This window comes from Trachinotus anak, unplaced genomic scaffold (genome assembly GCF_046630095.1).
Source record: "Trachinotus anak isolate AG129_WGS33_773 ecotype Australia unplaced genomic scaffold, CSIRO_AGI_Tana_v1 ptg000031l, whole genome shotgun sequence".
NCBI lineage: Eukaryota > Metazoa > Chordata > Actinopteri > Carangiformes > Carangidae > Trachinotus > Trachinotus anak.
In genome coordinates this window covers 6487342-6512494 of record NW_027273882.1, presented here as the reverse complement: position 1 = coordinate 6512494, position 25153 = coordinate 6487342, and the positions used below count along the sequence as shown (strand labels likewise).

Here is a 25153-nt window from a genome sequence, read left to right as displayed (position 1 = left end):
AGTTAATGTCTATAATATTTCATCACACTTATGTTTACACTGTCATGTATGAACTTTTGTGCTCAAAACAATTTTTGGGATTCAGTTATAATATCTCCTGTTTTTTTGTACAGTTTATTTAAAATGTACCATATTTTTCTCTATATTTTCACTTTCCCAATTAGTTTAAGTTCTAATTATAATATTTCAATGATGTTTGTGTGTGTGTGTGTGTGTGTGTGTGGGGGGGGGGGGGGTCACAGCCCCAGAAAGCTTTGGGCTGGCCCTGTGTGAGCACGAGTTGATCTCAGAAGGCAGACAGCATCTACTGCTGGAAAATGATGGCTTTTCAATTTCAGTCAGAGCTGGGATCTGCATTCCTTATTTATTTATTAATGTTTTTTATGATCAGCAGGTTCAGCTCTTTTTTTGTTTTTTTGCCTTCAGACCTTTGGTATGGGAAAGCTGCAGCAGTTTTGCAGGCAGTTTTTAAAGGATTTACAGTGTTTGGTGCCTGTGCAGTTTATTTGTTCCTCACAGATTCCATGGTCTTTGCTTTCCGTCTCATTTCTGAGACATTCGGCTGAATCCACAATCCGTCGTTCCCAACATTTGGTAATTATTCCCCCTCAAACACACCTCCCCCAGCCCACCTCCCCCTTCCCATGAGCCAGAAAATCTCAGCTGAAAACTCCACATTTCACCGCTCAGCCGTGAGGATTAAACATATTCCTGGAGGCTGTAGCTGTCCTTGATGTCTTTTGGAGGGAGTTTGGAAGGAGACGAGTAGAGCCTCTGTTTCTGGTCCTGTTGAGGTTTCTCCTGCTTCACTTTGTCCATCTGCAGCTGGACAGTTTTGTTTTGTCTTTTTTTTGGCTGTTCACGCTCGGACTGCAGCTCCTGCCTCCGCTTCTCACCTTGGCTCAGCACAAGTCTGTCAGGGTTGGTGGACGAAGTGTAGTCTGGTCGTCTTGTTCTTTTTCCAGGACACGACAAACAAAAAATAACCCCTCCAGCCAGGAGAAAGCCAGCGGAGATAAACGTCACACACAGAGCTCCTCCGGGCTGATATTTACTGCTGTCAGGTAGGTCCGTGGTCAAGAAGGCAGTGATGACTTCGTTGGTGAACCAGGACGCGGGGACCAGGCAGAGGAAGCTGGCCAGGATGAAGCAGCCCCCTGCAGCGATGGCTGTATGCCCCTTTGCTCGGTGGCTGCCCCCCCAGCGGGTACATTTGAGCCCCAGCGAGGCGAGGCACAGTCCAAACGACGCCACCATGCAGGACAGAACCATAGCGGCCCGTGTGGTCTGTAGATACGCCGGCAGCGACAGCACAGAGTTCTTCATGGTGCAGCTGAAGACGCCGGAGCTGTACCAGACGCAGTCCATCCACAGACCCTGCATCTGAGAGATGGGGGTCATGATGTTGGACCAGACGTTGATGCTCACCTTCCAGTTGGGCAGCAGAGTGGCTACGGTGGCACCGAGGACGCCCAGGAGCGCCAGGGCGAACGCAAGGATCTGAACGGCGGTGGACAGCATGGCTCAGCCCTCCCGTCCGGCTCCGGTCCCCGTCGGCACGGCGGCGTCCTGGGCAGGTCCTGACAGCAGATAATTCCTCAGCACAGGCTCCAGTGGGCTGCAACCAGAGGAGAAATGAGAATTGAAGTGAGCGTGGGAGCGTGACGGACGCACAGCTGAGGCTGCTGATGGGGATTTCTTTTTCCTTTTTCTCTGTAGGTTTTCTGATTTCTGTTTTAGGGGGGGGCGAGCATGTGTGCGCTCGATGATTGCCTGCATTAGTTACTCTGCAGCTGATGGTGGTGATCATTGACACTCAATTATGTCCATTTAAAGCTGCAGCGTCCCTCGGCTCCACTCCTGAGCCTCTTTTCCACTGCGAAGAAACATGACCGCAGAGCAAAAACTAAAAGCTGTGTGAGAATGAAGTTATTTCTTTAATTTGTTCAACCCTGATCTCTTGATAGAGTTGCACATGTGCTACAAGAGGAGAAATGAATTCTTAATGAAGTTGTAAGAAAGCTGGAGCCTTACCTGTGTTGTGTCTGTGGCAGCGTCTCTTGAAGTGATTCCTGAGGACGGAGCAGAGAGAAGCAGTGTGAATGAAAACACAGGGTGTGTGGGTTAACAGCCTCTAACTACCCCTCCGCCTGCTGTCTCCTTGGCAACTGTACATACAGTTTCATCCCATTCTGCGTCCTGGAAAAGATGCACCAAGCATGCTTTCTTTTTTCCCTGCAATCTCATTGTGAATAGAAGAAATCCTCGTACAACCAAAACTGACCAGAGTCTGATTCAGGAAAACAGGTTTTTGTTTCTAACCTGAAGGTCACCGGCTCTGCTGAAGGAGCCGCAGAGCAGCGTTCTTATCTGATGAGTTGATGGCGGAGTACGACACTCTCACAACACCGCAGAAATGGTTTTCTTTGTCGCTTTTGACCACACGAAAGCAGCCGTGTACCTGAAATTGTTTGTTTTAATGGCTTTCTTTGGATGACGCTGGTCAGGTTTTGCTTTTGTGCCCTAGATTTCTGAAACGCAGTCACAGAAAGAGTTTTATGAGCATTTGAAAAATGCAGCACCACCTCTTTAAAATGACAATAAGCATGAAGGTAAAAGCTCTTCGCTGATTATTACTGATAATATCTGCTGGTCAGAGCACTTCGCTTTCAAAAACAGCCACATTTCAGACGACTGACGGGATCATTCGTGCTTTTAAAACAATCTACATGCACCATCGAGTCGTCATTTCAGCTTCGTTTGGTGATAAAACCGCTGAGCTGTTCTTTGTCGGGCTGCAGTGTGAATCAAGGTGTCGCCTGTCATGTGACTGTGTGAAGAATCGCCCACTGCAACACAGTGATAAGAGTCCGCAGCCCACCCACCCGTACTGTAGTGATGGGACCCAGCAGTCAGTCAGTGGCAGCCTGTTATTACCATAATCCTCCAGTCTCGGTCTTATCAGCCTCAGACCTGCACAGACACGAGCTGCTTCCACCAAACTGGAGACAATAAACACACATTTTCTCCCTCGGCTTCACCAACCAGCTCCTCTATGGGAAAACACAGCATTTAAGACACTGTTGGCGTCATTTCAACCAACATCACTATTTAATTAGTGTTGTTATGTTGATACGATAACTCACAACAAATAAAAACACAGACTCATTTCCCACCGTGCAGAGCAGTGACGTCATCATGACCAGGAGTTACTTCAGGTTAAATGTGGGCAGATTTCTATTGGAGGTTCTGCAGTGCGGTCAGAGAAAACAATGGTTCCCAGTCTTTCTGGCTTGTGGCCCCTGAAATGAAGAAAAATGTACAACACATTACAGGTTATGTTCAGTTATTAGTCATGAACATTTTAACCAAAGAGTGACTCTACCTTCTCAGATTGTCACATCTGAAGACTGTTTTGTGGCCTAAAGCTGTGAAAATATAAACATTAACAAAAAAATTATTTTGTGAAAATGAAATACATTTTATATTTTTCTCTCATCATTGTACCTGCTCAGATTTATCTTGGCACCTTCTGGGAGTCCTGACTGTAGGTTGGGAAACACTGAAATAATTAGTTGTTGAGCTAAATAGACATAAAATACACAGAAAAACTAAACAATACACAAAACAAAAGAATTTGTTATTAGCCTGTGTCACCAGATTAATATCAATTTTCAGTGTTTGTTTATGGCCCATAAATAAACCGATATCTGAAAGGAACAATTTTAAGTAGTTTAATTAAAGCTACATATAAAAGTTACATTATCCAAGCCACAAATTTTCAGCATGAGCGCTGATGGACTCTTAGTTATTTTAATACAAAATTTTAAGGAATTTAAAGAAATGTATTAATTTGTGCCTTTTAAATGTATCAGTTCATTAATTTCTCATTGTTGAAAATAACAATAGTGGTGGCACAGTCCAGACTCCATACAAAAGGAGGTCAGTGTTAATCAGGAGCTGCTGCAGCGAATAAAAAGGTAATACACTGCAGCCAGATCTCCTGATACAACAGGCCGATAGTAAAAGCACTGGGAGAGGACAGGCCCCCCCCCAAGGCCAGTGTCGAACAACATACACCAGAGAAAAAACTGATTCAGAGTAAATGATCTGGATCTGTCCCAAAATTTAATTGGTTCTTCCCTGACCCACGTCCCCCCAAATTTCAGTGCAAATCCTTCCAGTGATTTCTGCTTAAATGACAAACAAGCAGACAGACAAAGGGAGAAAACATAAGCTCCTGGCTGGAGGTAAAAACTGATGCAACTAATGATGCAACTAAACAACAGTATAAAACACAATAACAATCATCCAAAAAACAAATAAGAACATATACATAGTTAAAAATGTACTTGTGTCATATACGGTTTGTGTTCTGAACTGTTAATAAATTATAGGAAACAGTGTTTTAAGTCTGGGTTGACTTTGTAATGTTACAGTCAACTTATTAGAATAAATTTAACCGCTTGTACTGTAACACTGGACACATTACACAAACATATTCATTAAATATACAAACCCAAACATATTTATTCTGATACAAAAAAAACAGGAAATCTGTGCATTTGAAAAAAATCTGCTTGGTGTTTTTGATCTATAATTTATTTAAACAAACAGTGAGAATTGTTGTTATTTTCTGTCGATTAACTGAATAATCGACTGCATTATTAACGGGCTCAGACGTGTAAAGGCAGCGGTATGCTCCTTTAATTCATGCGTATAATAACTGGTGGGGCTGCTGCAGTGTTCGGAGGTGGAGGTGTTTGTCCCACATACTGAACAGTGCGTTAGCATCCAGCTGCTCTGTGGGTCCTTCAGTGATGTGGAACGAGGTGGCGGTCTATTACAACCAGACTCTGGAGGTTTGACTCGACGCCCGCAGGCCTTCAGTCTGAATGGAAACAAACGTCCTGCTGCTGTCGAGCACAGAGGACAAACTGAGAACATTTCACACATCACAAATTTTCTCTGTTACATATCGTCCTCTGGTTTTTTATCTCAGTGTGTTTAGTTTACCTCTCGACCTCACTGTCCTGATTTGGAGGTTGTGTTTCTGTCTCTTTCTACATGTGTGTGTTAGCAGGATGTCTCATAAACTAGTCTGAATTAAGATTTAAATTTCTTAAGTTAGAATCTAGACTCCATCTTTCTGCAGTAAGACTATATTTTGGTGGTAATTTGACAAGTCACAGAGGTGACTTCTCTAAAAGATGATTAATGACCCTCAGGGATTTAAAAACCCAGAGGGTCCTTTAAAACAATTATCGCTGTTCTGAAGGTGTTTAAAAAATTCCCACAGGCTCTTCTGACTATGTTGATTAAAAAATATTCCCTCTGCTGAATGAGGAGAAAACATTTCAAAACAAAGATGGCCGCCTGCAGGCTACCAGGAAACAGAATGGTGTTTTAGAGAAACAGGTGGTTACCTCGGTGACCTGAATGAAGGCTGATGAATCTTATTTATCATTATTTTTGTATTTTCTTTATTGTTACTTTTTTCCCCACTTTTTGTTTCTATTTTTATAAAAAGAAAAATGGATTTAAATGTGTAAAAATATTAATATTATTTCTGTTGAAGTGAAGATGAACAAAAACTGACAAATATATACAGCACATGAAACCATGTTGATTTGTTTCCCAGTGTTTTTTTTTAAATGACTCTAGGTGGAAACATAATAATTATTTAATCATAATTAATTTAATGAATTCATTGCGTATGTTTGATAATACCGTGGTTACACCTTGTCTTTCTTATGTCTTTTAATTATTTTGATGATAAAGCTTGTTCTTATTATTTGATTCAGTGAGGTTTTTTTTGTGTCTGTTGGACCTGAGGTCAGAGTCTCTTAAAAAATGTCTAAATCTAAAGACTCATATTATGTTTTTGGCTGAAATTACACAATATTTTCAAAGAAATTGAATTTGTTGAGATGTTTTGTCCACAAACCTTCTGAGGCAGTAAATCAGTGTTGTTCAGTGTGGTTTTATGATGAGTGCTGTTATTTATATTGTATATATTATATATTGTTTATATAATATTGTAAGATCTTGACCTTACCTTGCAAAGTGCCTTGAGATAATGTCTGTTATGATTTGGTGCTCACTGAATAAAATTAATTGAAATGTTTATATTTGAATTATTTAACAACTATGTATATAAAACTTTGATTTAAGTATCAAATCTGTTTTCTGAATCAATTTTTTTTTTAAACTATGAAGGTGAGGAGATGTGATAAATCAGCTGAATTTTGACATAACACCGTGAGGAAGTGGCGGCAGTGGCCTTAATTTGCTGCTATTTCAAGACATATTGGATTAAATGTTGTAGAAGAACAAGACATTAACGTTCAGATTCTTTTACATGGATTAAGACTGTGTCCACACAGGCCTGTGATTCTTCCATCTTTAATCCAGTGTGGCACAAATTAGCTTCACATTAAAGCAGACAGTTTGACCTCTGACCCCACAGTCTCAGTGATAATAGTTTGGAGCTGAATCAAACCATCTGGCAGAAACAACCCCCCCCACCCCCCCCCCCGCTACCGGCACTCCCACCCCCCGAGGCTCCATTAGCCATCAATCAGCAGAGGGACAGGAATATAAATGAACTGCTTTATCTCAGCTGAACACACACACACACACACACACAAACTTGTACTTCTATCTTTGTGAGGACACTCATGGACATAATGCATTCCCTAGCCCATTACCCTAACCTTAACCATCACAACTGAGAGCCTAACCCTAACCCTGACCCTAACCTTAACCTAAGCCTAATTCTAACCATAACTCTAAAACCAAGTTTTAACCCTCAAAATGTGATTTGAAGGTGTCTCAAAAAGTGAGGACTGGCCAAAATGTCCTCACTTTCCCAAAATGTCCTCACTCTGTTAGTAAAATACTTTTTTTGGTCCTTACTATGTAGCAAGTACAAGTACACACACACACACACACAGGCACTTGGTATTTACATGTAAGATCGGAGGTCTGTTGTGTAGATTTCCATTTTCAGATTTCTTTTGTTAAATTATCAGCTGCATGATGTTATTCATGTCTCACGCCTTCGCACTCTCACTGTGGATCTCTGTGAATTTATGTGGTTTTTATTTTCATCATTGACTGAGATGTGTGAATATATCAGGTATTATGTGTCATGTTTGAGAGCTCTTGAAGGTGTTTTACAGGTTAAACTTTTGCTGCAAAAACTCAAAATGCAGAACTGTATTTCTTTTTCAAACTCCTGGTTGAATGACTGGAACGCACAAAAGACAAAATTGAGAGGACAAAATAAGTAAGTTTACTGTTGAGTACGAGATGACAAAAAAAAATGTTTTATGACTTGGGGTTCACAGGAGTAGGCAGAGTGTGGATAAAATCTGTAATGTTAAAAATATGAAAAGTAAATACAAAAATGTTATACCAAAAAAAAAAAAAAAAAAAAAAATGCTCTTGAATCTCAATTTCTACGTCGTAACACCGATAATTAACAGATGAATTCAGACATAGTCACAGGATGTAAAACAATATTGTTAACAATTTATTAGATATTTAAGGTTTGTCATTTTTCAACCAAAATCAAAACGAATCTGCATTAAAACAGTAGAACCAATTTTAAAATCCTTTAAAATCAATGTGAAATCATTTACTCCTGTTAATTCAGTGCCATGAAAAACACGATATATCAATATGTTTTCAAACTCAGTTCACTGTATCCTCTGCACGTTTATTACAGGTCATTTTTGTTTCTGTCAGTAGTTTATATTTCGAAATGTCAAAAAAGTTTAAACTGTTTTTGTCAGTCAAGACAAACAGAACCAGTTATGTGATGGACTGTGTCATTATTCAACAGCAAGAATATCACTGGCACTAATGTACAGTTTATTATATTGTATTGTATTGTATATTAACCTATATTATATAAATGATTTTTTAAAATACTATATTAAATACAGTGTTTATTCAGGACACAGTCAATCTTTAGTCTCTATTTTTTTCCTGTATTTATTTATATTTAGTTTTATACTTGACATGTGAATATTGTTTTATGACAGAATCTTAAAATATGTGAACAAAAAAAAAAAAAAAAAAAAAAAAGAAATTAGTAAAATCAGAATCTAAAAACTCACCAGCAGAGAGAGATGTGATGTGTTCATCATCCGACAGTTCCTGTGAGGACACACACACACACACACAAGACCACAAATGAAAACACACTGATTCAGAGGGGACACAAAGCCCGTCCCTGTCAGGTGTGTGTGTTTAAAAGCAGACAAGGTCTAATTCAGCACATTCCTGCTCTTCAAACACAACACACTGGCTGTGTGGGACAGTGGTGGGCAAACTGTGGCTTGTGGGTGAAATCTGGCCCTCAAACAAGAACATCTGGCCTCCTGCTCATTGATCACACTGAAACTGAGTTTTCTTAAAGCTGTTCAATCCAATTATATTTACTGAATCATAACAGAAGTTATCTCAGGGCGCCTTTAGACTGTACTTTATAATTGTAGTTAACAAGGTCAACCCTAATACATCCGGAGGTGCATGCAAACTACAGATGTTGGGCTTTATTCTGCACCAGGCGGCGATGCCAGATGTATGATAATTATCTGTACGATAAATCAGTTCTTCGTACGATCTGTTATTCTAAAAACTACATGTACAATCATTTTGACTTGTCATAATTTCATTTTTTTCCCATTCATCCATCCCGAATCCCCCCCCCCCCCAGGAGTATAGTTTGGGTTCTGTTATTTTTTTCTCCTCTCCTCTCCACTTGTTCCCCCCCCCCCCCCCTTTTTAAATGGCGCCGCGGATGGCTGCCTCGGTGTTTTGGTGCGCTCATTGCATCAATCACCAGAAAAAATTCCTTGTACGTGAAAACATACTTGGCAATAAACCTGATTCTGATTCTGATTCAGCTGTAACACTTATCCTTTGAGGGTTACGGGGGGGTCTCCAGTCTGTAACAGGGCTGACACATAGAGACCAGCAATCATTCACACCCACATTCACACCTACAGGCAATTTTGAGTCACAAGTTAAACTGTGTATGTTTGGACTGTGGGAGGAAACCGGAGGAACCCAACACAGGTGCATGGTTTCTCCCATAGAGGTGAAATGGTGTGGAGCTGATTTGGAAGCACCTGGATTATTCATCATAACATCAATAATCTATGATGGAAAAGTGACCCCGGATGATCCATCTGGTGAAACAGCCACATCTTTGAGAAACTCTTGGTTTTTAATGGTCAGATCATCGTTTCGTGTATTTATCCTTCAGTTTTGTTTGGAGTTATTTATTGGACAAAAATGTTTACATGTAACTTCAGCCGTTTTCCACTGCATGGTACCGACTCTACGCCTGTTTTGGTTTTCCATCGGGCAAAAATTGTGGATAGTACCCAGGACCTTCTTTGGTATCACAAGTGAACATCATACTCACAAACTTTGGACAACATGTTAATTAAACTGCAGTCTATGAGATCACAGTGAATAATATGATACACTGATACATCATTTGGTGTGTTCTTTGTTTCCATCAGTAGATATAGACGAAGAAGAGACATGGCTGTTTGTGTATGAATGTGTGTTATAAAGGATTTTCTCTCCTTTATAGAGCAGGAACTGTGGCAACAAGAGTTTGAGTGACTCACCATCACTCACACACACACACACACACACACACACACACACACACACACACACACACACACACACACACACATACTTGTACTTCTTTGTCCTCACTTTCTCAAAATGTCCTCACTCTGTTAGTAAAATACTTTTGGTCCCTACTATGTAGCAAGTACAAGTACACACACACACACACAAACTGAACTTGCTCAGGGTCCAGAACAGAAGATTTAGAGCCTCCTGGGATGCTGAAGTGAAATCAGACTGAAATAAATAAATAAGATAATAAAATATTATCAAACCCAAACGATCTTAATGTTCCTCTGTGAGAAAAGAAATAACTCCTACACAAAGAGGCTGCTAACAACTTTAACCTGCATGACTGTAAACTCTGTAAATACATGTATAATATCTGTGACTGAGCAAAATGAAGAAGTGAAAGAAAGAAAAGGACATTTGATTAACAATTAAAGGACCGTGGATGAGGAAGTAAGAGGACACAACCTCTGGGACTGAAAAATGAAGCAGAAATTGAAGCACTAAAAACTGCAGTTCCTCAAATGACATCTTGAGTCTGGCTCCCATCGACTCTCATGTTAAAATCCCCAACTTCACGGCAGAAAGTTGCAGATTTTAATTTGGTCGCAAATATTGGAACGATTGAGCTATGGTGATGATTCATTTATTTAACTGTTTACTACACTGAGCTGTTCTCATACGTGTGGATGCTGAAACCGTGACCGTGTGTTCAATACAGGACGAGTTTTAAAGTGAATTGTGATTTTGAAAAACGTTCTTGTGCATCTCAAAGTTTTAGTGACAATTTTGTGGAACAAAAGTAAAAACTAACAAAAAGTTTAAGATCAACAAACCTTCTTTAAATTAAATACTTTTCCATTTATTGGAATTTAACAGCATCAAGTCATTAAAAAGTTGTACACAAATATTTAAGAAAATAAATTACCAAATACTTTAACAATTCAAAAAAGAAACAAAACAAAAAAAAAAACATGAAAAGTTCATTTGAAATGAAGCACAGTCCTCTTTCTAGTTCCTCAGTCACAAAACTGAAATACACAAAACAATCATGACAAAAATATATAAATACAATAATCCAACCTGGCAGATTTACAAAGGCTTTGATCCAATCCAGCAGCTCCAGATATTCACTGCAAACTGCTTTTGTCAAGAACAAAGAAAATATCTGTTATACAGAAAACTACAACTGAACAAATAAACTGTACAGAGAAAAAACATTTACAACAAATGAAGCTAAAAATAAAAATCATAATAAGGATGAGTTCAGGCAGCTGAGGGCAACATTCATCTGGTTTCGACTGCTGGAGCTCGACTCCTCCTCCAGAAATGTACAAGAAATATCAGATAAAAAGTTTTGGGAGATCCATCAGACAGAGAACTGTGGTCATACTTTTACAGACCTGAGCTCCAGATGTTGTAAGTTTCTGAGGTCATTCAGGATGATTGAGTTCCACTTCGGTCCTTTAGAAAAAACTGTTAAATCCACAGTGTGATTTAAAAAATACAAAGAGAAAACAACTGTTATTGTAAATGTAAATATTCTTTTATCCTTAAGTCCAAGGATTAAAACTGCCACTGTCTTCTTGGAGAAGTTACAAAATGATTTCACACTGTCGTCTCTGAAAATGTTTTGGAGGTTTGAGGTTTGTCTTTGAGACGATGTTCAGTCCTTCAGCGACTCTGCTGGGTTCCATCAGTTCAGTGTGAACATTCACTCTGAAACACGAAGGAGAAAGGAAGCTTCCAGAGTTTAGTCTGTCGTGGTCGATGGAGTAAGAATGTTGAATGATGAATACTTTTTTTTTTTTTTTTAAATAGTGGGATTTTCAAAATAAGGCCCAAATATTTTGAGGAAAAACTGCTAATGCCATGAGAATAAAGTCATGATGCTGTAAATTGTATGTAGTATATTTTATTTAGATACTAATGACACTTAAATTATCCTGTGTGAGATCAAGTTTATCCTATCTTATAATTTAACATAAAAAATCAAATAAAGGCCAAGATTTTAAATATGAATAAAGAAAATGAAGGTGTAATTTTGGGGGGAAAGGGCCTTGTGAATCTTTTATCTTTTATGTATTTGATCTCTTTTATTATTATAACTATTCTGTTGTGAAATTGCACATTTTACAACAGCAACATTAGGATATTTTTCTTTTTTCCAATTATTTTGACTCCATTCCCAAATCAATGTATTTCTCCCCGACTGTGGCCCTGAAAATGTGTTTTTGTTGAGCGTATATTTAGACAGTGGAAGATGTCCACCTCTATCAGTTCTGTCTTCCATTTGGTCGAATGGGTTTTCCAAAGCTGAGGTTAAAATAAAATGAGTGGAGAACTTATTTGTTTGCCACCGGGATCCAACCAGAGTGTTTTCCAGATGCAGGTGTTGTCAGGTGTTTGTGGAGACTTTTTCCAGGCTTCACGAGGTTGAAGAGATGGAAGTTCATGCGTTGAGTTGACGAATGGTGACCTCTCTGTGCAGGTGTGAGAACCTTCAGCCAATCAAGGACAAGAGTTAGAAACAGTTCAGGTCTCAGTTGAACTCAGTTTCCAGTGTCAGTGTATGGAGTTTGGTAGATCAGCTCTTCAGTCTCCTGAACGTTAGCACTTTAGCTTTAGCCCTGTAGTGAGGGAACAGCAGCCTGAATCCCTAACATGGTGTCGTAGAAACAGTCTTCATTAATCATGGAGGTCATGCTCTGAACACTGAAGTCTCTCTCCAGGAGGCTGCTGAGGTCCAGCGGTTCTCCTCCGGGGCTTCGCCGCAGGCTGGAGCTCCGTCTGTTCTCCACGGCCCTCAGGTCTTCGCTCGCAGGCGTCGCTCCTCGCTCCGCCTCCTCCTCAGTGAAGTTCAGCCTCTGCAGCTGAGCCTCCAGCTCGCTGGTCAGGGAGCAGAGTCTGGTTCTCTTCCCTGCAGAGTCGGACGCGGTGCGGCTGGGCAGCAGAGGCTCCGAGCAGGTTTCTCCCAGAGGGAACCTGCCGTCGGGTCTGCAGCTCTCCTCTGGCTGATGCGTCGTCCTTTGGGTGTCGGCGCGACTTCTCTGCTGCCTCCTCCTCCAGGAGCTGCTCCTCTCAGCCGTCGACAGCCTGGTCCTCCTCAGGGAGCCGACGGGGGCTCGGTCTCTGAGGAGGGAGCGCAAGGCTCGCAGCACGCTGGCCTTCGTCTCCACACCACTGAAACAAAACAACGTGTCAGGAAGGGTCAGAGCTGAGTGCAGCGCTGCAACTTATCAATTAACTGTTCAGTCTATAAAAATATCCATCACAGTTTCCCAGAGCTGCAGGTGACGCTTTCACATGCCTTGTTTTATCTGAACCAAGAATCCAGAACCTGTTAACATATGACTGAGAGTGAACATGAGAATCACTATGTTGCTGCAGCGATTAATCAATTATCAAATTAATTGTGGATTCTTTTCGTGTCTTTCAACTAATCAATTCGGCCTTGATTTTCTATTCATCTTTTAAAAGCTTAATCCAACCTAAACCTAAACCTGATCCTAGCTTTAACCCTGTGTAACAGTCCTGTGAAGAAGTGAGGACTGGTCCTCACTACAGTGGTTTAAAACAGAAACACACACACACACACACACACAGACACATTGTACACACAAAATATTTCAATTAAAACACAATAAAATGAAATGACACAAACAGGACAGTGATAAAGATCTATATGTGTCAATGAAACTTGATTTTGCTGGAATGAAATGTGTGTGTTCTTCAGTCAGTGTGATCATCTGAGGGTTGGACTACTGCTCGCTGTGATTCGACTAAATGAACGTGAGCGGATCTGGACGTCTTCACCTGCTGCAGAGCTGAAACACCGTCTCCGGTCGCCCCTCCACCTCCGACCTGCTGTGAACCAGCTCCCACACACACGGGTTCTCCGAGCCTGAAAACACACAGCCACAGTCTGGTCAGATCAAAGGATCAGAGAGCAGCTGCAGCATGGCGCCGCCTGCTGGAGGACTGCTGCACGGACACCGACACACTGATGGATGATTGGCCACTGACCTGTGATGTTGGCTGGTCTGACCTGGACCGCTGAAACTGGGATTAACCAGCGGAACCTGAAGGGGTCCAGATCAGCTGAGCGGGAGCCCGTCTGTCCAACAGAGAACACACAAAGTCAAATCTGTTTAAAAACCATGTAAATGAACTAAATAAGTGCAGGTTTTGCTCGTTATAATTTTTTTCACCACAAACGGAACGAAACCGAACCAAAAACCTGAGACTCACCATCCTCTTCTTCAGTTTGCTGTTCTCACGATAAACCAGGATGACGGCTCGTTTGAACACTGAGGACACACCAGGAAGAAACGCAGTGTTAAGCCGACTTCACAACATTCACGTAACAGAAACCATCATTAAACCAGAAACCCGCTCTACAGAGGCAGACGTGTGAAAGTGTGTCTGTACCGAACAGGGTGAGCTCCGGTTCCTTCCTCAGGCGTCCCAGACAGGGCAGAGGGTTCAACCAAACCACCGACGAGTGAGCCAGAAACTCCCCCATCGAGATGTCCGTCACCTGAGAGTCAGAGAGGGAGGGAAAACAATCACCACTTTTCATCCACAGACAATTAACTGCACTGATTGATCACTGAAGTTGTCAATCGTGTTGTTACCAAACACTGATGATTGTCCCTCAGTGTGCGTGTGTGTGTGTACGTGTGTGTGATGTTTTTTGTACCTGTTTGTCAGGTCCGCTCTGCTCTGCAGCCAGCTGGTCGAACACGCAGCCGTAATCCTCGTAGATCTTCTGCATCTCGTTAATGTGACTCGCCACCTTCTCCATCGCTCTCAGGGCCTCTGAGTGGACGGAGACGTCACAGTGGTGAGGAACAGATTAATGGTGCCCTCTGCAGGTGTGTGTGTGTTCTACCTGTCAGGTGTGTGTGTGTTGTACCTGTCAGGTGTGTGTGCTCGGGGCTCTCGGGGTCGGTCAGAGACACCAGCTCTCGGAGCAGCAGCGGATACTTCAGGACCCTCTGCACAGGTTTGATCAGGTACGACTCCAGAGAGGACGAGTGCTGATTGGTCGGGTTCCTCGCCTCCAGGAACTGCTTAAAGGCTCCGTCTGTCTTTGCTGCAACAACAGGACGGTTTCATGAGGGAAAAGTCACAGAGGAGCAACAGGAATCACCTCCTGAATATGAACTGGGCTTTTCTGCAGTTTCCTTTGAATTTTCTCACATTTACCAACAGGATTTCAGGATTTTCCCTCATCACATGATCTCAATTTAAACTTTGCTGGAAATGATGCAGTTTATTTTTCTCTGAGAGCGACAGATCAGACCCAAGCCTCACCTCTCTCCAGAACCTTCTGGACTTTGATGTGGTTGGCGCAGAAGCCGCTGTAGAGTTTGAAGTGGTCGGCGTAGTAAAGAAAAGATCCTCCCAACGAGAAGAGGAGTTTCTGAAAGTAAACCGAGAGGAAGAGTGAAAATGACAAACATTTGTGGTGGTGAACACAAAATTCTCCACCTATTAAATTAGAAAGAAGTAAGAATAAGAAAGAATAAGAGAGAAATAAGAAAATAAAATGAAAATAAGTAAATAAAGAGATGAATAGGCTAACTGAAGTAAAACAATACAAAATTTAATTTAAATTCAACAATAGAAATGATAAAAATCTTTATTTATACATACATAATATGCAATTGTGTGTGTTTTACAAAATAAAAAAAACATTTAGAAAAAGGAAGTAAAATAATAAACAGTTAAAAAAAGAAAAATGAAATGGAGAACAAATAATAAAATAAAATAAAAAAAGAAAGATACAAAAAACAAAATAACTAAAAAGCAGCAGCAGTGCAGATGAATCGTTACCTTGAACTGCTCAGGTGTTTCCAGGCTGCTGAAGTTGGGACAGGAGGCGATTCTCTCCTCCAGAGTTTGAAGAAAAACCCTCTGGAAGTCCAACATCTCTGGCAGGCTGCCGAACAGCGCCTCCATCTGAGGGAGAGACGCTGCTGTCACAGACACCAACAACCCGACGTCTCGTTACACAAGTTTATTTGAAGGTTCGTCCTCTGTACGTACCTCCTCCTTACTGAGGAAAGTCTCCGTCTGCAGAGGAGTCAGGTAGATGTTGAACAGACAGACCAGGTCCTGACAGAGAGATGAGGCAAATAAAAATGACCTTAAATCAAATGTATAAAATCAAAGTGAAGGTTCAAAGTACAGATGAAGAAACATTTACTCGTTACAATATGAAAATTACAAGCACAGAAAATAATAGAAAGAATATGAATGCATGTTGCCAACAATTTCCCATGATGCTTGTCTGATCTTTTATCACCTGAATGTTGGGAAAAGTTAAATTTTAAAAGTGTGTTTTCATATTTATGTCACAGGAAAATTTATTTTTATTAACAAACTGTCCAAACCCCAACTGATGCATTAATAACCAAATGATTCATTAACATATTAAAGTCACTGTGAACACAAATATGGACCATTTTGATTTTATAACTGCTTTTACATCTCTAATATTAAACTGTGTTATTTATTGATAAATATTAAAATAAAGTTTTCCCTCTGATAGTAGTAACAGTGGTTTTAGCTGTAGTAGTATTACTGTAGTATCACTGTAGTATTACTGTAGTATCACTGTGGCAGTACTGACCTTGACGTAGGACTTCTCGGTGTCGACCAGCTCCTGGATGACTTTACGCAGACGCTGACACACACTCAGGTGGGCGGGGCTCGCAGGCGGCAGGCCGACCTCTCTGCTGTACGGGTTCTTGGGAACATCGGCGTCTGCAGCTTGGCCTTCTGGGAAGGTCTGGTACAGAGAGTACACCCGATCCATGTTCTGAGGGGGGGTGGGAGACAACAGTTAAAGGTTAATTTGATAAAAATGAAGAAGATACCAACGTCTGGCTCCGCCCACAGGACAAACTTTACACTTTACCCCATGAGTGTTAAAGAATGTCGCAGCTGTTCCTCCAACAGTTTACTTCAGGTTTCTGAACATTTCAGCCACAGACTTTTCACCTTGTTCAGAAGACGTAAACTCTCGGGGTCAAAGGTGACGTTTTCAAGCTGTCATCTCGCCCCATAGCCTTAATCACTCCTCTGATTTACAGATCAACCAGCAGCCGTCAGGCTCAGGCCGTGTTTGGTGGATTTGAGGTGAAAGTTGGCAGAACCACCGAGAGAGGGATCAGAGAGATTAACACTGAGCAGAGGTTAACCTCCGCTGAGGAGACAGAGCTGCTGCAAATATCATTCTGTCCTCTTTACAATATCCACCTTTGTGATAGTTTGTTAAACAATTTATCTATCATCAAAAAGCCAAAACGAGACCAACATGTACTGAAGCTCTTCCCTTTATGACTCCGCTCATCTTTCGGTTCATTCTGGGTTTAGATAATGAACAGAAACTACGAACAGGAAGAAACATTGTGCTGGTCTGAGTTCAGCAGCGTTCTCTGCTGGTTCCACCCTGAAGGAGGATGAGGTTTTAACCGAGCAGCCGCCTCATTCATCATCATAATCTGTGCTGCCAGCCTCTAATAAAGTGCTGACAGTCTGATAAATTCAGAGCTGCGGCGCGTTCGCCCTGCAGCCGCCGAGCCTTCAATAACAGACGAGGACACCTCAGTTTAACTTCCAGGACGACCGAGCTTTTCTCATCTCTGAGGACTGAGTCTGATTCACTGCGTCCACTGTCCCCCACAGACACACCCACAGAGTTTAGATTTAATGCTCTAATTATAGTAAAGCATCCAACCAGTGCAGCACAGAGCGGAGGGATGCGTCCACACACCACAACTGCTAAAAAATCACTGAGGAACCAAGTGAACCAAGAAGAAGAGATGCTGGACGCTGTGATTTATGATATATGATAAACTGAGATAAGACTGAAGACCATAACGCACAAGGTGCACAACAGACCAACAAACACCAACAACCTCCAGCGTGTGTTTACCAGCAGCACGAGGCTGTCGGCGGGCCGCTGGCAGCTCAGGCAGCAGGCCGCCTCGTCCAGGAGCCCCGCCAACCGCTCCACCAGGCCCACGCCTGAGAACACTGAGAACACCTCCCCTCCCTCCTCCTCCTCCTCCAGCGTCTCCCAGTCCTCCTCCAGCGGCAGCACCCAGCACAGGGCCCCCATGGCGAGGGAGCGGGACGACGGGGGCTCCTCGGTCGGGGTCAGAGGTCGTCTCCTGGATCTGCCGCCAACCGAGGAGGAGGAGCCAGCCAGGAACAACATCTACGACTTCTCCCCGGTCCTCTGGGTGGACGCCATTAATCCCCTCCGCTCCGACTTTACAAACAAACACTCCACACACACTCCTGAAGGTGTAAGCCCGGATTATCGTCATGTGACACAGAGGGTGTCTGAGCTTCAGGAAGAACAAGAGGATTGTGGGAGAGGATTTCTGCCGCTAGGTTTGAGGAGGTTCTGACTGAACTATACTGATTTGTCTCTAGGTAACACTTTAGTTTACTCTGTTTTATTTTTCATAACGAAATCAGGAAAAAAGCCTGATGAATTTGAACTCTCAAAGTTAACCAATAAAATAAGATTTTTGTTTCTGCTGCCAAACTGATCCGAGTGAATAAACAATAAATTCAATCATGTGACTGAAGCTCACCTGTCCTGTCGACTCGTCGTCGTCAGCAGGAGGCAGGACGCCGTCTGGAGATGAGAAATTTGTAAAAAAAAAAAAAAAAAGTCAAAATGTGAACTTTTATAATCAAAAACCTCTGACCCTGACATCTGACATCTTTGACCTTTGACCCTGGTCTGTTAGTAGTTGGATTTGACCCGATTCACCATTAAATAAACAAATCATATGAATAGAGACAAACTGAAATGAACTGGATCATTATCACTGATGACAACAAACCAAACCTGAAGCTGAAGCCTCTGAACTTTAACAGTGTCTGACTGAGCCTTCAGAATAAAAGCCTTAAAAGCTTCAGGCCTGCAGGGAAACTGAAGCTCCTGCACTGAAGCTTTCTTGTGGGGGTCTGGTCACAATTGTAACAGCAGTATCCCACAACAAGGTCACAACACTCTATCTCCCTGCATTTCCTGTCTGCTCCATCACAATAAAAAAACAGCTAAATGCCCCAAAAATGAGAAATGATATTAAAAAATGTCTCTGTGGTTCTTTTGTGTGAAAAAAGCTAAGCTAGAGATTGAGTCAATCCAATTATCGCTTATCGTACCTGGGGTCCAGGTCTCGAGGTTTGGGGGGGCTGAGGTCTGACAGGGGTCTACAGGGTCACCAGGTTCAGGCCAGACGGCGGTGCTGGGCTCCTCTGGGTCAGGTGACTCGTCTCTCCTCAGCAGCAGCTGGAGCTTCTGGTGGCTGAAGAGATTCTGCATCAGATCCAGGTCCAGTCCGGCTACAGCAGCCCCGTTCACAGCCAGGACCTCGTCTCCGGCCCTGAGGCCTGATGGGAAACAGAAACAAACACGGAGGTCAGGGTTTAAATCTTGTTTGATCCAGTTAACGACCAGGTGGTAAAACCAAACCAGTGGAGAGAACAGGAGTCCAGCAGGAGGTCAGGACTGAGGCTACACACAGAAACCAGACCTCCTCAGGTTCTTTAGGCTGTTCATAGTATGAACTATGATGGAAGAGTCAAACTAGGTTTAACACAGACAAAGTGAGTCTCTGGCTGCAGAGACTGGGGGGGATTCCCCCCCAGAACCAAAACCAGCCCCTCTAACAGAAACAGAAACATAAGTTTCAGATGTCGGACCTTCTCTGGCCGACAGTCCCAGCGGGTCGACCTCGCTGACGTAGATGTGACTTCTCCCGGCTCCGTCCACATGACCCGTCACTGCAAAACCTGCAGGGTCACAAGGAAACAGGTCAGTCAGGTTTTTTCTTAAAATGAATAAAGACCATGTTTTTTGGTGACGTGTGGAGTTTTTCTCTCACCAAAGTCTTTTGCTGCGTCGGGTCGACAGATGTGCAGAGAGAAAACACCAGGGACGGAAACCTGCAGCTCATCACACACCTGGACAACAGACGAGTCTTTATTTCATGAAAAATGACTGAAATAATTCATCTTTACTGATATTTTCAGCTCCTGATCTAGAATTTATCATAAATTTATCAATAATTTTCATTTTCAAATCATCATCAGTCAGTCATAATAATTGTCACTATTATCAGTGATCAGGATGGTTGTTTAAAGGTCAGTGAACACACCTGTGCAGCTGCAGGATGTCCTGCGGAGGGCGCCACCTCCCTCTGTTTGGACACACAGCCGAGTCTCTGCAGGAGCAAACACAGGTTTTCATATATTTTATTACTTTTGATTTTTCTGAAAGTCAAGGCAACATGATTTTTTGGATTTTTGAAAATAAAAATGTAAATTTTAGTTTAGTTTATTGATTTGCACAAATAACGACATGAAAAATGAATAATATTGAACACAGGGTTCTTTATTTTGCAATCGAAAAAATCCCCCAAAAACACTGAAGTATGAAAACACAAAACAATAAAATAAACAAATTTTTAAAAAATGAAGAAAAATACAAGTGAAGTCTTAGAAATCACAAGCTCTTGAACGCACCAGATAGAATAAGTTTGTTTCATCACTGTTTCTACCTTGTCGGTGAAAAACACTGGTTTGTTATTGACTGTTAAAATCACAGGAGAAGGGAAGATGAAGAGAGGAGGAGGAGGAGGAGGATGAAAATAAATGTGAGGAGGGGAAAGAAGAAAAAGAGGAAGAGTAAATTATGTAAATGAAAGTCAATTACAGGCGAAGCAGCAGTAGGACACAGAGGAGACGGACGAGGAGGCGGCATGTTAAGAGGAGGGCGAGGAAGGAAGGAAGGAAGGAGGTTAAAAGAGGAGAAGAGGAGCAGAAGAAAGGAGGTGGAGGTCATGAGACAGCAGGAGGAGAGGTCATGTGGAGAGGAGAGGAGGTGGGGGAGTCATTTTCTGCATCTAAAGATGGATTAACACTCAGGGACAAAGGAATTCTGGGAGAATAAAAGGCTCTCGGACCTTTTAATCCTCAAACACCCCCTCCTCCCCTCTCCTTCCTCCTCCTCCCCCCTGTGTCTACAGATCAGCAGGCTGCTCTGAAACAGCTGTCCATCTAAACAAACTGAATAAAGCCATCTCTCCTCCTCTCTTTGTCCTCCTCTCTTTTCTCCTCCTCGGGGAGTGAAGGAGCGACAGGTGGCTGCAGCACTCTGGGCCGAACCAAGTCACACATCACCAACTTCTGCAACAGGCCGCAACCCTGAAGTGCAACTGAGTGTCTACTCTGTGACAGTGTGAGGTGCTCTGGGCTCGTGCACCTGATCTTCAGATGCAGGTGTGACACATTTTTCCTCACACGTGGCGTCTTCATCAAACAGCTGCACCGGGTCATTTTCTGTCAGCTGATCAATCAATTAATCAATCAATCATTTCTGCTCTAGAGTACTAGTGGCTTTGTTATAGGATGCCTGGTGGAAAAATGAAACAGTGGGTAACCACACCCTCTAGTGATGTCACAGTGCACTGGAGTACACCTCTACGTCACCGCAGTCAGGTGAGAAGTTAAACCACTCGAGGTTGAACAAAGATGGAGGAGGGAGAAAATAAATGTGCATTAAACACAGGTCTGCAGTTTAAGTAATGAACAAGTGTCTTCATTGATAAACATAATATCTGAGGGCTGGAAGTCGCACAAACAGGTAGCAGGGAGGTGACTTTTGAGTTTCTTAAAGGTGCCCTGTGAGATTTTCTTCTTTCTACAAATGGAGACTGTCCTAAAAAAACACCTCATCGTCTGTCAGCAGGTTGTTATGACCCATATGTAGGTTCTGTTGCTAGGCGACATCTAGTGGTCGTTTTAATTATGATAGGAGAAAAAGGAAAAGTACGGTGACGTAGTTTGTAGAGCGACAAAGTTCACGTCAGGAACTTCACACTTAAGTCTTCACAGTCACAGTCAGAGATGAGGAGACACAAGAATGTGTTAACTCCACCCATCTGGCATGCAGAGTAGAATAAAATAAACCAGAAAGTAGAGACTGTACCTCAGAGCTGCAGACGGCGGCGTGGTGAGCAGACGGTGTGGCGACTTGACTCTTGAAAACCTGAAACACACACACAGAGTCAGTGAAGTCATGACTCAGGACTAAACTAAAAATATCCCCCAGCAGTCCTATATTTAAATTTAATTAAAAACGATCTGTTGAGGAAAAAAAAAAGACTTTGGTTCTAAACTCTGTTCAGGATCAAAACCAAAATTAGCCCAGAGGAGTCATGGGAAAAAATAAGGGGCTGAGCTGTGCTGAAATTACAGGTTTGAGAAGTGGGAGCAGAAACCAGAGCGGAGGAGCTGCAGTCAGTCTGGAGTCTGAGGACCACCGACTGACAGTAAACACATCATCATCATCGACCACACTACAACACGTCCTCAACACACTGCTGCAGGATGTGGACTCACAATTAAAAAAAAACATCATATATGGAAGCAAGTTTTTTTTTTTTTCACTTTGAATTTTTTGTTTTTGGAAGTTGCACTGAAGAGAATTTTTCAGCTTTGAAACTTTGCTCGATGGGAAAAATTATTGTTATTTGCAACATCTAACAACCGCTGAATTACACTATTATAAAAAACCTAACATCAGTAGAGTCTGCACCTGAAACATTAAAGGTGTTGGGTGATGAAGAGCTGAGTTAGGCTGTGTTTACCTGTTGTTTTACTTTAGTGATAAAACCACTGGTGCAGGTGATAATGTAGTGTAACAGAACAGAACTGACTCAGTCACACAGCAAATATCTGCCTGAGGTCAGCTGACTGAGCCTGGCTGTGATTTATCATTTACAACTTTTCATTTCAGAGAGGAGGATTGTGTAAAACTACAGTTTTTCGTTAATATTTTGTAGAGAAAACTGGATTTATAAGACGCAGACTCTTTATTTACAGGATGGGTGAATTTTGAAATGTGTTTTCTTAACAATACAACATAAATGAGTTTCCGTAATCACTTGTTTTTGAATAATGTTCTATTGTGTTCTGATGAACTGTTAGATCTCCGCACCAGTTGATGCCTTGTTTTAAAAGATCCAACAGAAAGCATGTAAATGGATGAACTGTTCCCTCCCAGTGAGTCAGATAAAGACGCCAGCTGAAATACCTAAACAGTAAATGTACACTAACATTTATCCAGGGGTGACACAGGAGATCAAAAGCCCTTTCTGGCATTTGGTTTTCTGGAGCAAATGAACCTTTTTACGGTAACGACCAGTGAGGAGGAGGCAGGACTGTGTCCGGTAACTCTCCCGCTGAGGCGACGCTACAATTAACTCCACATGTCCTTCAGTGATGAGACAGATCAGACTGCCTCTGTGGGTTGGGACTGCGCGGAAACCTCTGTCGGTATCATCCGATCTTATATGAGAACAGATCCATGAAGCCCTGAACAGGATCCAGCTCACAGATCTCACTCCTCCTTTTTAGGCAGCGTTGAAGTTCTGATGCTTTAAGTTTGTTTGATTTCAGCAGGAAACTATATATTTTTTACCCGTTGTTTTGATCTCAGTATATTAAGATTTCTCTTCTGTGCAACAAAGAGATCAAGACCAAACACTAACTCTACAACCTGCAAAGTGAGGAAATGCATTTTTTTATTCCTTCCCCCCTTTTAACAAATGCAAATGCAAAAAAAATTCTCATGTAAAAACAAGAGAGAAACAAACAAAAGACCTGTAGCAGCTGAACTCCCCACAAGATATAACATTAAATTCATAGTGATTATTCATGTAAACATAAAGGGATGACGGCCGAAAGTATAAAACATGCTGGAAAAAAACTTGGATTTTTATCTCAAAAGGCAGCTGCTAAATGATCACAAAATACACTGAGCACGACAAGCTCTCCAATTGGTCTGTTTTCTGTAATGTGAAAAAAAAACAAGCTGATTGGACATTTAGTTCAGAGCATGAACGTCACCTTTCAGCCAAAATCATGGAGGCCAAGCAGCAACGCCTGGGGCTGAAAAATGAGGTGTAAAAACTGCATTTCCTCCAATGGCCACTAAAGGCCGACTCCAAAAGTGAACCAGTCCCCATAAACACGTTTACAGCCTGGTACAAAAAATGGTTTTGGTCTCCACAGCTCACGTCCTCCTTCATGACAACTGTACAGGGGGTGAATTTTTATATAACTCACCTGTTTACATTTTCTTAAAGTTTAAAATTATAAATAATTGAGGGTGTGGTCGCTCTGGGTGACAGGTGGGTGAGCGTATGTTTGCCACAAACTAGCATGCACCAAGCCTCGGCTCCACACACGACCCACCTCTTTGCTTATTTTTGGATTAGCCAGAAGTAAGGCAGGTGGAGTCAGGCAATGCCAAGATGGCATCGGCAGAGCAGCCCACTCTGAGATTCAAAACCGCTCTTCAGAAACCTGTGGGTGACGTCACAGAGGCTACATCCATCTTTATTTACAGTCTATGGTGGAGACAAACTTCAGCATCATGTGGCAGCTGGTGCAGGGTGCAGGGCAAGAGAGTAGACCAAATCAAACCAGGGTGTCCACATAGTTTTGGCCACAGTGTGAAGACCAGGAGAAGGATAAAGAGACTTTCACACAAACGTGCTCAGCAGAATGAGAGGTTAAGTGCCTTCCACGAGAGCAGGGAGCAGGTTAAACCCCGTGGCTCCACCATCAGGTCTATAAAACTGAACTTCCACTGTTTACACTGTGAGAGACTCAGAGTCAACGGAGAACACGTGTCGCAGCGCTAGTACAGCATCCAACTGTCAAAACTCTGAGCCAACATAAACCTGCAGCTGCACAGAGAGGGGCTGACAGATTTATCCTCCTCTGGACTCTAAATCCCAGACTCTCGGAGTCCGAAAATAGCTCGCTGTTTATCAAGAGGGGGCCTCCAGGAGCCGAGGATGATGGGAACTTCAGCTGGACGAAGCACTGAGTTCAAGCAGGGTCTACAAATGAGGAGGGGCTGACAACCAGCCTCATAAAGACAGAATGTGACATTTGAGATCAGTTGAATCTGGAGAAGAGCCAGAGAGAATCAGCAGCTGGAAGATGGAAAATGACACAGTGTTCAGCACAAGCACGACCAGAGTCTCCAAATACTTTTATTTTCCTCAGATAGTTTCTGGTTTCTCTCATTGTTTTTCCAGTTTGAAAACTAGAAGCAAAGACCAACGACCGCCCAGCAAGCTCCGAGTTCATCCAATCAGGTGTTTGGAGGGTTGAACATGACTTTCAATCATCTGTGGTCAAACAAATGCAGAGCGATTCAGCCTGGCTCTGCGAGGAGACTCTAAAGACCCTTCAAAGGTAATGAAATGTTTGTGAAGTTACAACATTTGCTCAGAGATATTTTAGTTGTAGAACGGATAAAAGCTCCAGAGGAAGCTACTGGCTGGACCTCAGCTCAAAATCCTTTTATCAAACTGCTGTTCCCAAGATTCACAATGAGATTTCAGGCTCAACTTTTACACCCACGAGAACA

At 42.3% G+C, this 25153-nt stretch overlaps 2 protein-coding genes across 5 annotated transcripts in view; both read right to left on the bottom strand.

The window, feature by feature from the left end:
- Positions 1-235: 235 nt before the first annotated feature.
- Positions 236-3872, bottom strand: LOC139612484 (claudin-20-like). Of its 3 annotated transcripts, XM_071468097.1 has the most exons (6): positions 3386-3872; positions 3177-3302; positions 2938-3053; positions 2323-2531; positions 2035-2072; positions 236-1618 (listed from the first exon to the last, which is right to left on the bottom strand). In XM_071468097.1, exon 6 carries the CDS (start codon positions 1519-1521, stop codon positions 700-702), a length of 822 nt encoding a protein of 273 aa, XP_071324198.1. In that variant the 5' UTR covers positions 1522-1618; positions 2035-2072; positions 2323-2531; positions 2938-3053; positions 3177-3302; positions 3386-3872; the 3' UTR covers positions 236-699. The 3 variants fall into 3 exon arrangements, with proteins under 3 accessions (XP_071324198.1, XP_071324197.1, XP_071324199.1); XM_071468096.1 differs by having other exon boundaries at positions 2323-3053; positions 3177-3872; XM_071468098.1 differs by having other exon boundaries at positions 2035-3053.
- Positions 3873-9969: 6097 nt separating this feature from the next.
- LOC139612161 (rho guanine nucleotide exchange factor TIAM2) overlaps positions 9970-25153 on the bottom strand; it is a 49636-nt gene continuing 34452 nt past the window's right edge. For both annotated transcript variants that reach the window (XM_071467437.1, XM_071467438.1), the window contains exons 9-25: positions 21695-21754; positions 19863-19928; positions 19590-19668; positions 19408-19497; positions 18868-19095; positions 18288-18331; positions 16310-16498; positions 15724-15792; positions 15511-15636; positions 14989-15097; positions 14588-14767; positions 14372-14490; positions 14101-14209; positions 13921-13979; positions 13696-13786; positions 13486-13573; positions 9970-12852 (exon numbers count right to left, since the gene is read on the bottom strand). In XM_071467437.1, the coding sequence (XP_071323538.1) occupies positions 12294-12852; positions 13486-13573; positions 13696-13786; positions 13921-13979; positions 14101-14209; positions 14372-14490; positions 14588-14767; positions 14989-15097; positions 15511-15636; positions 15724-15792; positions 16310-16498; positions 18288-18331; positions 18868-19095; positions 19408-19497; positions 19590-19668; positions 19863-19928; positions 21695-21754 (2265 nt within the window). In that variant the 3' untranslated portion in view covers positions 9970-12293. The remainder of the gene's footprint in view (positions 12853-13485; positions 13574-13695; positions 13787-13920; positions 13980-14100; positions 14210-14371; positions 14491-14587; positions 14768-14988; positions 15098-15510; positions 15637-15723; positions 15793-16309; positions 16499-18287; positions 18332-18867; positions 19096-19407; positions 19498-19589; positions 19669-19862; positions 19929-21694; positions 21755-25153) is intronic.

What these genes read in the sequence shown, in the direction of transcription:
- LOC139612484 (XM_071468096.1), bottom strand. Translation starts at nt 1,521, where the DNA reads ATGCTGTCCACCGCCGTTCAGATCCTTGCGTTCGCCCTGGCGCTCCTG.